The sequence below is a fragment of the Leguminivora glycinivorella genome, chromosome 5, assembly GCF_023078275.1.
Source record: "Leguminivora glycinivorella isolate SPB_JAAS2020 chromosome 5, LegGlyc_1.1, whole genome shotgun sequence".
Lineage (NCBI taxonomy): Eukaryota > Metazoa > Arthropoda > Insecta > Lepidoptera > Tortricidae > Leguminivora > Leguminivora glycinivorella.
In genome coordinates this window covers 22,621,869-22,638,222 of record NC_062975.1, presented here as the reverse complement: position 1 = coordinate 22,638,222, position 16,354 = coordinate 22,621,869, and the positions used below count along the sequence as shown (strand labels likewise).

Genomic DNA, 16,354 nt, shown 5'->3' with positions numbered 1-16,354 from the left:
CGAGCCGTATACCTGTTTGCCACCGACGTGGTATAAAAATATGTTATTAGTGACAAATACAACTTTTTGCACTGTTATTTGGCACTTTTTGACATTTTTCAATATTCTTAGGTATATTAAGACTATGGACCCCATTGTGGGATCATCAGTCATCACCAACAGAAGGTTTTTTTGTACAGAGTAACAAATTAGAAGTTTTTATTTCAATAAACAACTAGTCGAAATACAGAATAGTTTAGGTGTCAGTCCTAAAAATGTGAACAGGAATACACTTATAAAATTTTTCGGTTTCCTTATGTTACACCGTGTATATACATAATTGACCTTAAAATATGAAAGTTTGCACTGAGATTGTCTAACCTTACTGTATATATATTTGTATAAAGAGCCCCCCTGTCAGTTCTTAGGTCAGCAGCAACTTAAAAAAATACATCTCATTTTTTACTTCTTGACAGGTCGTTATCGTCCGGCATATTGATAGTCAGTAGGTCTCTATTGACTCTATTGTGTAAGTATATAAAAATAGAAGGAGGAATGTTAAGTTCGTGGCAGCCTATTCTTACAGTACATACGCGTTGCCGACTGGCCCTAACGTTATATATTTCTATAGGTACGTTGGGCCATTTTTTTCAAAGTTGTCCACCCCACTTTTTTTTTGGATTTGGAATTTTTTATGTGGTTTCCACTTAGAATCGCGAGCTCTTTCAATTCTAATAGGAGAAAAAAAGTGTCCCAAGGTTTTTTTCCCATTCCGTTACCATTTTTTCATACATTTTGTATGGCGGTAACGGAATGGAAGGTTCGAAAAAATGTATGGAATTCTTGGGACATTTTTTTTCTCCTATCAGGATCGAAAGACCTCGCGATTCTGAGTATGAATCGCGTAAAAAATACCCATGTTACAAAAAAAGTGGGGTGGACAACTTTGAAAAAAAAAAAATGGCCCGTTGAGCCCTGCCGGCTTAGCCGATTGACAATCGTTGATGCTAGACGCCAATCGAAAAGCAGTCTGGCTCTGTGACGCCAATACGGAAGAGCAAGAGCTCTGCTATTTCAACGATATTATTGTAAGCCTTTGTGCATTGTTTTGCAGTTGTTGCTACGTACCCAGGATAACCTTACTCATTGACAGAAACACAGCAAAATATTTAGCACAGCATAGCATAAAATAGTAAGGTCTTGTGTTAATTGGCTGCGGTTTTCTGTAGGTACGAGGTATTCTCCAGTTGGTAGGTATTCATTATTAACAGTGTGTTACCACCAGACATCTTAACTTTTCCAGCAATTTCGGCGCAGCACGCCAGAATCCAGAAATAAAGGAATAGGCTACTTGCCTCCTAGTCAAATCAGCTTCTTTTTAAGAACTGTCAAAACGAATTTGAACGACTTGCTAATTTGGAATTAATATGAAATCTAATTTAGTGTCGTCACGGTCAATTTACTTTATATATTACTACCTGACTTATTAAATAGAAATTGGATTTAAAAATAATTTCTGTCCATGTTTTTCTTATAATTATCTGATGCTTTATTTGATGCATGGTATAAAATATTTTATTATAAGAACAGTCAAGTTCCCTATTCACACATGTGTTTTCTAGGTATCATCATCATCCCTAAGGCACTGGTCCTACCGCGAGCTAGTAAGCTATGAGCTAGGCTATAAAAATCGAACAAAAGATAGTCACTCCCGTGCAAATAAAAGAGACATGGCGATGTTTATAGTTACTCGCCTACTATAAACTATAAACATCGCCATCGGTGAACTATCAAAATCGCCGTGTCTCTTTTATTCGCACGGGAGTGCTTATCTTTTGTTCGTTTTTATAGCCGATAGCTCATAGCTTACTAGCTCGCGGTGGGACCAGTGCCTAAAAGACAAGAATAATGGTTGAATAGTTGGCTTCTAATGGTTGAAGACCCTATGTATGGTAAGTCTTTTTTTAGTTCAATTAGTTTAAATCATATGCTATTGGAATAAAGTTCTGTTTTGTTTTGTATTCTTTAGTCGTTAAAATTGAGGTTTAGTATCTTATAACATGCAATAAACCTCGAAAGAAAATGCTAAAGCTTCATCATACTTTGTAATTTAGACAATTAACAGTGTCTAAAATGTGTAGTGTATTTGTGTGGGTGTCGTATTTGAAATATGTATGAAATATTTGTAGTTGTTGTGTATTCAATAAGTGCACGCATACATACACATTTTTTTTACATAAATGCTACATAAACAATTTTACGATTTGCATCCTAGCCTCGATTCAATATTTGGTTAAAATTTTGAATGGCTCAAACTATACATGGTGGGTAGTCGAGGTAGGGTTGGTTTAAACATGTTTGTACAAATTTAAAGTATATTTTACTCAAATTTGTTCATTTCACTCAGTTTCCTTAATTGTAATATGCGACATGCATAATACTACCTATGAGGTAAGTATTCAATAAACCTATAGGTATTTCCGTATACACTCGATCTGCGACTGTGGTAGGTCTTATTCATATTTATAAATACGTATTTATCAATCTTTTACAAACGATATATTGCCATCATATTCAAGCTAGTCACGTTTAACTACGTGAATCATGGCAGAATAGAATGCATTTATATACTTAAAATGCATAAGCCTACATTTATCAGCTGGTCATATTTGCATATTTATGCGAAAATAGAACCTTATCACTTGGTCATAAGGAATAGTAAGCATTATTAAGGCCACGAGTACGACTGGTTTCTAAAATTATATAATTTTATGCCGTTTATGCATTCCAGTGCAATTTAAAGGTTTTAGGTAGTATCTAAACAATAATTCAAGATTTTTAGGGTTCCGTACCTCAAAAAGGAAAAACGAAACCCTTATTTAGATTAGTTCGGTTCCCAGCAAGCATATGGCCCGCAATCTCCGCAAAGCAATCTGCGTAGCCTATGTACCTACAACGATCGAGGGTCGGCTGACCTTAAGGTTGCACTCTCGTTGAGCCCTGGCAAACTTACTGGCCGCACTGGACAGTAGGAACACAACACTATGAGGGTATTGTGTTGTTTGGCTGCGATTTTCTGCAAGATGGAGGTACTTCCCCAGTTGAGCTCTGCTTTGGAATGCCATCCGCCGTGAATTATAGGTATACATACATATATTATATACTACAAAAACCGAGATGGTGTTTACAAAGCCCATATCCATACCTTTCTTTCGGACGTAGTAAGGCCATAATCTGGTCCGGTCGTAGTTTAAGAACATAATTATATTATCCCGGTCCAAGTCCGATCTTTTGTATTTCAATCACGTACACAGCCAATAGTTATTACCCAATTTTATCGATTCGTAGTCTGGCGCCATTTCGCTAACGACTCTTTAATGATGATGTAAAATTTATCGCATAATAGAAACTAATTTAATTCCAAGGATTGTTATAATTATGTCATTACGTTTTTAAGTCAATGGACGATGATTAGCCATTGATGAAAACCGCAGAATGCAGGTGCGAAAACGAGCCGCGTTTTTGTGATATGGATATTTTTGTGCGAAGGTCGCCAGTTGAAATCCTGGATTATCATTTTGAGTAATTTTAACTCGTAATAATTATAAGTAACCTGTCTAGCTTGGTTGAAGTGTGATACGTGAGATATCGTTAAATAAATTTCTGGAACATATTTTTATCGATAATTTGTGTATGCATATACTTAAAATTTTCGGTTATAGTGACCCAAAATGTCTTATTATTATGAAGATTCAATATGCATTGAATAATTGGAAATAATTTTTATTATGTATTGACGTTGCGCTGAGAGAAATTAGCATTGTGAATTTAACAAGTTCGACTTGCTGCGGGCTTAACAAAAGTATTTTACTAAACGGAATAAATCACAATATTGGTGATACAAGTCTAATTTGTTCGAACAACAAGGTCAAACTTGTTAAAAGATGTTTGATTGAATCAGCCAAACATATGTTTAAAACAATATTGCTTTTATAAAATCGACTTGTTGAACCAAATATATTTTTGATTCAAATGACGAGTAACTTGTAGAATGTACTAGTTACACTTAAAAAAAATTAACTTGTTGATTGAAACAAAGAGCACGTAGGTGCTATTTTAATAACCAAAAAACTTGTTGAACTAACATGAAAACTGGTTGTTTTTTCTCTCAGTGTGAATTTAAAACTTTTTAGTCACAATCACATAGGATCTTAGGGTCGCTAATAGTAGTAATATTCCTTGCCATGAAGCAGCATATAATTAAACGATAAACCGATTAACATACTAAGTAAAAGTAGTGACTATAATGACCTCATCTAAGCAAAGATGCGTACTTAAACAGTACTGGTAAATATTACGTACATGATGGGTATTAAAGTTTTACGCAAATCAAATACCCGGATACTACTTTTTGCGAACTATTTGACTATAGAATAATGAGATTTTCTTAAGAGTTTATTAGAATTTTACTAATTGACTGGATGTAAAAAACTTGTTAAGGCACCAATGTTTTGATTGGATACTTTTTGTAATGTTACTTTTGAATTAAAAACCTTGACCTTAATTAATATTGTATATGGTCATTAGCCATAGCTAAGACTTACCTATTTTAGGTATAAAGAAATTCGCGAATCATCCATCCAAAATTCATAAGTGTAAGCGAAATGACAGGACAGGTCGAAATTTAAGACACATTGTAAATGGAGGTGGAAGAGCTAAGTAGTAGGCGAGCCCAACGTCATCGGCGAGAGTAAGGGCCCATTTACACCGTACGAGAACTCGCATACGAGTTTTATTACATTGCGGTATTTAATGGCTGTGCAAAATTTTATGTAACCTCAACAGCCCGCAATGTAACTAAAATCGCACGCGAGTTCGCACGCCGTCTAAATCAGGCCTAAGGCTTCTCGTCTGCGATGGCTCGGCCATTTGGAGAGGATGGGAGAGGATCGTGCGGCCAAAAGAGCTCACCTGTGGTGATCTACTGAAAAACAGCCGGTCGGAAGGCCCAGATACCGATGGATTGATGAGGTCCAGAAAGACCTGTGTGACCTTCAAGTGACCGAGTGGCATTAGATCGCACAGGATAGGAACGAACGGCGGAATCTAGTGTCGGAGGCCAAGATCCACTTCGGGTCGCTGAGCCATCGCAGTAATTAAGTATTGTAAATAATGATAGCCGGGATCTCGATGAACCAATGTGAACAAAGTATTATTTTTAGTAAACTTGTAATTTGTTTTATTTACAATATCTACTTAAATCCTGTGGTCGCCGTTACACCGATTGGTTAGCATTAATAGAATAGAACACTGCTAGGACAAAAATAATCGTATCGTCATTTTGCAAAGTATCGGGACGATCGCATGTTTGGCGAAGCAAGATATTTTATGTAGATTTTATTGTTGATCAATGCTTTAGCTTAACTCAATAGCCATTTAATGGGAAGTCCCAAAAACTCGTCCAGAAGACATACTTGAACTGTTAACATCAAAATACTCGTAAACCCTGTATAAATAATCGCTCCCTTCCCCTATATAACCTCTAGTTTTTAGGTTTTGTAGCTATACAGAGTACGTATTTACAGACGTAAGAATTTTCTTTTACTTAAACACACTTAATATGTGAATGAATAGAAATCGTATTCTGGCAGTTTTGGTGTGTCCTGTTATTAAAAGGTTTTTTCACCACACCAACTGGTAAAGATTTACTTTGCTATTTGAAAACAGATAGCAAAATTGCATTTTATCCGCACGAGTGCAAAGTAATTTCATACTAATAGTAATAGTAATAGTTCGGAACCTACGAAAATAAGTCTTGTGTTTATTTTCTTATAAGTTCTATTTAAGTGAATAATTAAAAATAAGTCACTAATCTAGTCCTTCTTCTGCCTGAAACACAGGAACTATCCTAGCTCAGGCATTTGTATAAAACATCTCTTATATGTATAACAATTCTTAGCCTTTAAGAACAATCACTGTACAATTATGTTTTTATTAATAAATTATTTGTATTTGTATAATTTGTATACAAGTTTTAACTTGATGTAGAATTTACCTAATATAAATGATGATTTTTGAATCATAAATATTGATCGATTTATCGATGGATTTGATTTTGTTTTATAGTCAGTATGTTGTTCATGTTGGTGTAGTGAAAAATTTTGTGTTTCACTCTGTGGCAAAGATTGTTTAACCTTCGTGCCTTGAAACCTTCGCAACGCTCAAGATTCCACTTTTTGAACCACTAGCTAGCTACGCTCGCGGTTCAATATTAGAATCTTTCGCTTACTCGGGTATATATTGGCACATGCGGTTTAACAACAACTTTGCTCCCTTGTGAAACAAATAACTATTTGGGTCACTATCAAATTTACCTTATCGCTAAAAGACTATATAGCTGACATGTCTGGATTGTGTTATGTCTTCGTGGCTACGTAGACATAAATGCTAAATGCGTCTTTAGCAAAACGTCTGGATCTTAAAACGTAACAATTTAAAATGATCTAACTGCAAAACATCTTTATCTTCGAATGTCTGTATTACAAAACAGACATGAACGCTAAACAGTCAAGGAGCAAAAAGTCTGGATTGTTTAATGTTTTTATTGCTATAAAGAATAAACGCCAAACGACCCGTTAGCAAAACGTCTGGTTTTAAAATGCGTAAGTGTCTTGAGAATTCAAACCTTCTCGCACTGTTATTCCATGTCCATGACACATTATATTTCCGGACGTTTTGCTACTGTATCGTTCTGTGTTGACATCAATTAACTAACTACACTTTTGGCTGTTTAGATATGCGAATCATACGGACTATGTATATTTTCAGACGTTTGGCTACTCATTCATTCTAAGCCTTAGCCATCCAGTTATATTGAGTTTTTGCTGATTGAGTATTCTACTTTCATGTCATCCCAGCTGAATTGACTTTATGCTGACTGTATATTTACATTTTCTGACATCTAGCCGAAATAGTCGTTTAGCGATAAGGTAAATTTGATAGTGACCCAACTATTTGGTTATTACAAATAATGTATTAGTTTCCTCGTGATTTTCTCCGGCTCAAACACTTCAGTGTAATAAAACTACTGTTTTGCATTAAAACCTCTTCCTCGTTGTAGTATTTACATACATACATACATACAATCACGTCTGTGTCCCATGAAGGGGTAGGCAGAGCACATGAAACTACTCAGGTTTCAGTACCACTCTTGGCAAATAAGGGGTTGAAAGAAAACGAAACTGTGACATTGCAGTGACAGGTTGCCAGCCTCTCGCCTACGCCACAATTTAACCCATATCCCACAGTCGCCTTCTACGACCGGGAAGAAAGGGGGTGGTGAAATTCTTAACCCGTCACCACACGGGCATATTTAGTATGCACGGGCACGGGTGTAGTATTAATTTTTGCTTAAACTCCACTAATCGGCACGGAAAATCAAATAGGTATAGGTAATATGATACCGCTTTTCCTTGTTCCTTATCATGTGGATTGTGCCTGATTGTCAATGTAGCAAAAATTGTTAATTTATAATTTTAAGATTTCTCGATTTCAGTGAGAGAAAAAATGCAATCGTACAGGTTGTATCCAAAAGTTTAGATATCCGTTCAGGTGTCGTAGTCGAATGGCATTTCTGTGACGCGAAACGAAAACGAAAGGTAGTCTGGCTCTGTCGCGCCAATACGCAAGAGCGATAGAGATAGAACGTTTCGTTTCGTGAGCATTTCGAGAGCATTTCTGCCATTCGGCCACGTCGCTTGGTCGATTTTGCAGTAGGTTTTTAGGGTTCAGCGCTCCCTGTCTTACAATATTTTTTTTAATTATATATGCAGCAAACGAGCAGACAAGTTGCCTGGTGGGAAGCAGTCATCGTCGCCCATGGACGTAAGCAACATCAGGAGAGCCACATGCGTTGCCAACCTTTAAGAACCCTAAATACCTGCTCCTTGAGAACCCCATGTCATGGCGCAAGGGGAACACTTTGGAAGGTGAAATTAAAGGTTTTCGCAATTGTAAAAGTTCACAGACTAATGAAAAGTAGAAGTATAAATAACTTACCACTGTTTCTCTCCATAAACCGCTTGTACGAGTCTATTATGGACATGTTGAATGGAGGATTCGCGACCCCTGGAACAAAAAATATGATTTTATTAGTTTCTTGAATCAAAAAATGCTTGCGTCATATGGGCGAATATCTTAATAACGATTAGTATCGGACCTTATGGAGCCTATAACTATATGTTTTTTTAAAAGATGAGATTTTTTTATACATAATAATTTTATTCAGCACGCAATGTACTATGCCCATTGCCCACATCAATAAGCGCAACTACCTAAGCCTCATTACGACATGACGTTTATTGCTTATGTCTGCATGTCATTGTCATTGCAAAATTGCAAGTGCTTCAATGCCACACACTTATATTTGACCTTGAAAATGCAATTTTGAGAGAAAGGTAATTAAATCTAACTACACGACACGCTTCGATTATTCACGAAAGATTATCTTCATACATTTCGTATTGGTAACAAGGTCCCGTAACGCAACAAAACAAACATCAAAGACACACTAATCACTCACCGGGATTTGAACCCAGGAGGATCATCGGCTTAGCAGGCATGGTCACTACTCACTAGATCGGTCGTCGAAAGGATTCATGAAATTGTTAGATTACGGACAGAAGAAGATTGTGCAATAAAGTTTAAATAAATAAATGTTTGAACGAGTCTAAATGACAAAGTAAATATAAGAAGATCACACCTACATTGTTGGGCAATGCATTCATTTTTATAATAAGTTACCTGACACTGCTTTGAGATTATCCCTCCCAGCTCTTAAGAACTACTTAAAAAAATCATTGATGTTAAAGGCTTATTACAGAGTCGAAGACTATTTGACAGACAAACATGCATGGCCCGAATCAGAAACTACAAAAAACGAATAGCAATTAAAATAATTGTATTATGTATAGAGGACACAGTTCAGATAAGAAAGCACATCAAATATTTTATATTTTATGTTGTGTAGGTAAATTACATATTTAATGACATTGAGATTCATATTATCTTTTTCTTCTGTGACAATTTGATATGTTTTCTCTGAAGAAGAACGACGTATTATTAAGCAATAATATAATTTATTGAAATTAATTTCCATAGAGTACCTAGTCTGTTCATATTCTTTGATGAATACTTTTGCATGTTAAATTGTATCTTGTTAACCGACTTCAAAAAAGGAGGAGGTTCTCAATTCGACTGAATTTTTTTTTTTTTTATTTTTTTTTTGTATGTATGTTACTCGATATCTCCGAGAATCGTGGACCGATTTTCAAAATTTTTTTTTTGATCGAACGGGTATAACCCCGAGATGGTCCCATTGGCACCAAGTCGGGGTCTGATGATGGGATCTTGGAGAAATCGAGGGAACTCTTCAAATGTTATAGGCACATGTAATGTTTTTAATGTATTTTTCAAAGGTACACCAGTATTTACGCCTGATGGTAATAATTTTATGTGGCTGAGCTGATGATGGAAGGTCAACTCCTCAATGGTTAGGAGTTAAAGGATAATTCTTTCACTACTGTACATATATTCGGATTGATACATATAATATCAATAGGAACCACTAAAAATCAACAAATAAATTAACTTTTTAACAAAAAATAAAACCGCCTTCAAAAAAAAGCGCGTTACAAAACACGTAGAAACTAAAAAGCAAAAAATAATAAACCTTTGAATTCAGATTTCTTATCGTATTGCAATAATCTAAACATCCAAATTATAAACAAATCAATTATTTTTGGAGTCGGGGCCAGCCTGAGTATGGTTGGGTGGGGCCAAACAGGCAATATAGCAAGGCGACGAACAGGTCTGGCACCGACTACAAAAATAATTGATTTGTTTATAATTTGGATGTTTAGATTATTGCATACGATAAGAAATCTGAATTCAAAGGTTTATTATTTTTTGCTTTTTAGTTTCTACGTGTTTTGTAACGCGCTTTTTTTTGAAGGCGGTTTTATTTTTTGTTAAAAAGTTATTATTTAATGCATGTTAATTATAAGATGTAATGTTTTGAAAAGAAGTTGCCCGCCGAGTTTCTTGCCGGTCCCATAGTGGATACCCCCCTCCCAACTGAGGGGGGACTGAAATCTTCTCGAGGCTGAGGCGTAGGGTTAGAGCCGGCGTAGCTTTATTTGACGTTCATATGCGCATTGTAATATGCCTGACTTGAAAAATAAATATGTCATTTTAATTTTCATTTTTCATTTTACCATCTTATACATTAAAATGCGACCGCCTAAGAACGCGCATACGCATACACTACACCACACAAAAACTGTCTTGTAGCTTTCGATTATAGTTGTAGATGGCGTTAAGTGTCACTTTTGACATAGATTTATGGCTCGAAAGTGACACTTAACGCCAATCTACAAATAATCGATGGAAACAAGGCATTTTTTGTGGCGCCATCTATGTGTCGTGTAATGTATGCGCGTTCTTAGGCGGTCGCATTTTAATGTATGGGATGTTCTTAAATTTAATCCATGTCTAAACTTATTAACCGTCCAATAAAATAAAATACCACTTACCAACTCAAAAATTGTGGTGTTTCCTTAACACTGATTAGTTACTTATAAGAACGATTATAAATAAAAAATATAAACTAACAGAACAGATTTACTAAACTTATTTACAAACTTTATCGAGGTTCAACTGTCTTAAAAAAATGTAACACTAATTTCACTGAAACAAAAAATCACTAAAATATTTTTTGTTAGATGTCAGACCCCGTCCGCATCCAAATCGCAATGACCACAACGCATTACATCAAAAGGTACCTCCAATTAGTGTACGTGACTTTCAATGCATTTATAATTATTGAAAAATTTGACTATTAACTGTAATTAATAGTAATGAGTAAGTTCTTCGGAACAATTAGCGAATTAGAGAATTGCATTTCGTTCTAGAAAATGAATCATTATTTTGAATAACTTTATATAAAATTTGTTTGGATTATTGCTCTATGCACACAAAGATGCTACTGCTATATCGTCACTACTTTTAAAAAATCGGCCAAGAGCGTGTCGGGCCACGCTCAGTGTAGGGTTCCGTAGTTTTCCGTATTTTTGTCAAAAACTACTGAACCTATCAAGTTCAAAACAATTTTCCTAGAAAGTCTTTATAAAGTTCTACTTTTGTGATTTTTTTTCATATTTTTTAAACATATGGTTGAAAAGTTAGAGGGGGGGGACGCACTTTTTTTTCCTTTAGGAGCGATTTTTTCCAAAAATATTAATATTATCAAAAAACGATCTTAGTAAACCCTTATTCATTTTTAAATACATATCCAACAATAAATATATCATACGTTGGGGTTGGAGTGAAAAAAAATATCAGCCCCCACTTTACATGTAGGGGGGGTACCCTAATAAAACATTTTTTTCCATTTTTTATTTTTGCACTTTGTTGGCGTGATTGATATACATATTGGTACCAAATTTCAGCGTTCTAGTGCTAACGGTTACTGAGATTATCCGTGGACGGACGGACGGACGGACGGACAGACAGACATGGCGAAACTATAAGGGTTCCTAGTTGACTACGGAACCCTAAAAAACTTGTATCTTCGTCTGTCAATGAAAAGAAAATTGTAGTAAGTATGTATGGAATGCATATAGACTTACTTCGTTTTAACTTTGAGGAACAGCGTGAGATACGAGATTTTTTAAAAGTAGTGACGATATACATTACATAGACAGAACCAGCCCTTTATCACCCACTGCTGAGCATAGGCCTCTCTTCTAGTACGCCAATTCTCCCGGTCCTGGGCTAATCCCATCCAGTTGTGACCCGCAGTTTTTCGGATGTCGTCGACCCAACGAGCCAACAGATGCCAGGCGTTTCTTACATTTGTAAGCGGCCACCATTCCGTTAACATTTTAGTCCACCTGCCATCACTCTGCCCAGCAACATGTCCCGCCCAACTCTATTTTAGTTTGGTAATAACGAAACCCACGTCTTGCACCTTGGTGCGACGACGGATCCCGGTATGTATTCCTCACTCGATCTTGCATCTGGCTACCGAGCATGGCGCGCTCCATGGCTCTGTGCTACTCCATTCAGAATAGTGTCTGTGAATATTTGAATCCTAGGCTACATTAGAATCCTATCTTATTGACTTCATGTTTTATTTGCCATAGAAATCACTTTCCTCTGTGTGGCGATAGTTTAAGAATTTCACCACTCTTTTCCTCCCGCGGGTGTTTCGCGGCTGTACCTTACCAAAAAAATTACTTAACACATGTGTTAGAGAGACAGAGAAGAGAACAGAGAAAGAAATCTTGCGAAGAGTCATTCGCCATCCAACGTGACCACGACTGCTTTGAAGTAGGAGATCCAATAACCAGAAATTAGATATAAGAAGATGGTATGATCCCATACATAAAAATGAGACCACCTAAGAACGCGCATACACTACACCACACATAGATGGCGCCAAAAAAAAAAAATGTTTTGTAGCTTTCGATTATACTTGTAGATGGCGCTACTTTTGACTTAGATTTATGACTCGAAAGTGACACTTAACGCCAATCTACAAATAATCGATGGTAACAAGACATTTTTTGTGGCGCCATCTATGTGTGATGTTAATATATGGTATGGTATGATCTTATATTTAACCCATGCAATAACTGAAACTGTAATTGCCTATATTGAAACACTAAACGATACGCATGCAGACATTACTAAAGTCATTCCTCTTTTTACAAACAGGCCATGCATGTTTATGGTCCACTTTTTCTCAATTTCCCAGCCTTGCGCCGCGACGGGAAATGCTAACAAATGAATAGATAATTACCTTATATTTTGATTAGTAAATATCGAACAATACGCCATTTCCCACATGCAAAAAAATGGACAAATACTGTCGAAGGAAAATGAATCTTGTTCTTCTAAGTAAAGGGTTTATAGTAGATGTAGTTTTCCGGTGAGATATTGTGCGATCTGTGTAGAAAGATTACTGGAAATGTCTCATAAGTTTTTGCAGTTTTAATTAAGGTTGCATTAGATTGGTGATTAGTGTAGCAGTTTTGCATTCCGAATCAGTTTGGAAAATTTTGGAGACGGAAGGAAATTGACCTGTGTAATTCATTTTCATAACTAGTAATGCATTGTTAGAAAAATACAGGGTGCTCTAAACCTTGACGTCAAGATTTTTTTTTTGATTCCTCACATCATGGGCTTTCATACCCCATGTGTATTGGCCGATTTTTTGTAGTTTTTGAGTAACGAATTTTTGAAATTTTCTTGAGAAATTCTTGAGGAAGAAATTAATTTAAAAAAAATGTTGAGTTTTTTTACTAGTTTCTTTTTGTAAAATCATCACTATAAGTATGATAAATATTTAATTTAATTCATTGAAAAATGGTACCTATGCCAATATACCAATGAATTTAAAGGAGAATGGGCACTTTGTCCCATGGATGTACTGATGAGTGATGAGACAAGACTGGACAAAAAATCATGGAGACATTGAAATTGATTAGGTAGGTATATTAAAATGACAGTAACACAGTGGAATTATAGAAATTGAAGGATTAAAACTGTATTTTTGTCGCTAGAATAAAATACTACTACTGGGAGCGTAGCCGAATTGCACAAACGCTTACGAAACGCTCACGAAACGAAATGCTCGTAGATATCTATCTCTCGTATTGGCGCGACGGAGCCAGACTACCTTTTGCGGCGTTTCGTTTTCGGTTCGTTGCTACGGCACCTGGACTACTTAAAGCGGTGAGGTGAAAATCACTTAATAAAAATAAAAAAACCGGCCAAGAGCGTGTCGGGCCACGCTCAGTGTAGGGTTCCGTAGTTTTCCGTATTTTTCTGAAAAACTACTGAACCTATCAAGTTCAAAACAATTTTCCTAGAAAGTCTTTATAAAGTTCTATTTTGTGACTTTTTCATACTTTTTAAACATATGGTTCAAAAGTTAGAGGGGGGGGGACGCACTTTTTTTTTCTTTAGGAGCGATTATTTCCGAAAATATTAATATAAAAACGATCTTAGTAAACCCTTATTCATTTTTAAATACCTATCCAAAAATATATCACACGTTGAGGTTGGAATGAAAAAAAATATCAGCCCCCACTTTACATGTACGGGGGGTACCCTAATAAAACATTTTTTTTCCATTTTTTATTTTTGCATTTTGTTGGCGTGATTGATATACATATTGGTACCAAATTTCAGCTTTCTAGTGCTAACGGTTACTGAGATTATCTGCGGACGGACGGACGGACGGGCGGACAGATAGACATGGCGAAACTATAAGGGTTCCTAGTTGACTACGGAACCCTAAAAAAGGTTCTAAGAAAAAAGCGCGAATGTTATTATATAATTGGTCGGTCTATATGTTAAATGTAACAGCTGATGTTTCTGGCCTTGAGGTGTATTGAGGTCAAGCCGGTTAGGCGCGGAACACATTACTTTCCTTTTCTGGAGGCGGTTATCACCGGCGTGCCACTGACACGTATTGTTTCCAACACTTTGTAGTGAGGGGAAAGTTGACGCTTCATACAAAGAGGGGCCCCATTTTCCTCCGTATTATCGTTAGACTATCTAATATAGTAAATATATTTTGCAATTTCATTATATTTTTTAAGTTAATAATTTTGTCGTTAAATACAATAAAATAACTTTTATTTGTGTTTATATTTTTTAAAGAACTACGGATAAACATAGTTTTCAGTACAGTAGGCCTAGCACATGATTGCCGCGAGAGTATGTCGCCGCGAGATAGATGACACGTCTTTTTCTAACTGTATTAATGACATAAGGATGGTTAGTCTACAGATGGTTCTTTTTTTACGCACTAGTGCGAGAAGTGGTCCACCCCACTTTTTTTTTGGATTTGGAAATGTTTATGTGGTTTCCACTCAGAATCGCGAGCTCTTTTAATCCTGATAGGAGAAAATAAGTGTCCCAAGGTTTTTTTCCAATTCCGTTACCATTTTTTTATACATTTTCTATGGCGGTAACGGAATGGTTTGAAAAATCTATGGAAATCTTAGGACAATTTTTTTCTCCTATCTGGATCGAAAGACCTCGCCATTCTGAGTATCGTAATCGCGTAAAAAATAGTCATGTTACAAAAAAAGTGGAGTGGAGAACTTAGAAAAAAAAATGGCCCAGGTAAATATTATTCTCAAACTTATAGGTACATTACCTAATTTATAGTTTTTTTATAGTTTGTGACTTCATGCAGACTTGCAAATAATCAGTTTTTACTTCATACACACGAGTAAGTGTCCGGGTGTACGGACCTTAAGGAAAACCGTAAATTTAAGGTGTTAATATTCTTTGTGATCTGACACTCTGGTAACAAAACATAACATGACACAAAAAGTAAGTACCTACCTAAATAATTCATATGATACAACTGCGTAAAATAGGAAAATCCAAACGATTGGCGATTAATAAAAAACACGAAGTTAGAAAATGTTTTAGACCGATATAGTTACGTAAAGGTGCATGTAAGGTACAGTCAACCAATTGGAACCCTAGGCCACTCTACAACCATGTCAAAATGACAAGCAGTAAGAGATTTCTTACAATCTGATTTATAACGTCACTATGACATAGTTCTACAGTGGCCTAGGGTTCCAATTGGTTGACTGTACAGCAGGGCAAATCTCGACTAGGAAGAATTGTAACCAATAACATTGTTTACATTATTACACTATGATGTTGAGTTCTACATGTATTGTATCCACTGAACACGCCTACCATATATAACCGATGGACACTCTATTTAATAATGCAAACATTGTAAAACATGGAAAAAATGGACCAGTTACATTTGCCCCTCCAGTCGAGATTTAAATAAATAAATAAATAAATATTGGGGGACACCTTACACAGATCAACTTAGCCCCAAACTAAGCAAAGCTTGTACTACGGGTGCTAAGCGACGATATACATACTTAAATAAATAAATACATACTTATATACATAGAAAACATCCATGACTCAGGAACAAATATCTGTGCTCATCACACAAATAAATGCCCTTACCGGGATTCGAACCTGGGACCGCGGCTTAGCAGGCAGGGTCACTATCACTACCGACTGAGCCAGACCGGTCGTCCCGCTGACCCGCTGTTCTTTACCGAAAAGAAACTGTAAATTTTAAATGAGAAAACTGGGAATAAAAAGAAGAAATACTTAGCTAGCTGTAATCGGGCTTAAAAATATTCACCAGGAGCACCTAAATTAGTTTATTTACACGCTATTTTGTTGCCAATGTGTTTCCAGTTCAATTGCTCAGCTTCTTCCGAACATTTTCCAAAATATTTTTATAAGGATCTTT

General features: G+C 36.0%; 1 protein-coding gene across 1 annotated transcript in view; it reads right to left on the bottom strand.

The window, feature by feature from the left end:
* LOC125226563 (elongation of very long chain fatty acids protein AAEL008004) overlaps window positions 1-16,354 on the bottom strand; it is a 67,464-nt gene that overhangs the window by 14,930 nt on the left and 36,180 nt on the right. The window contains exon 2 of the mRNA XM_048130563.1: window positions 8,038-8,106. Within this exon, the coding sequence (XP_047986520.1) occupies window positions 8,038-8,106 (69 nt within the window). The remainder of the gene's footprint in view (window positions 1-8,037; window positions 8,107-16,354) is intronic.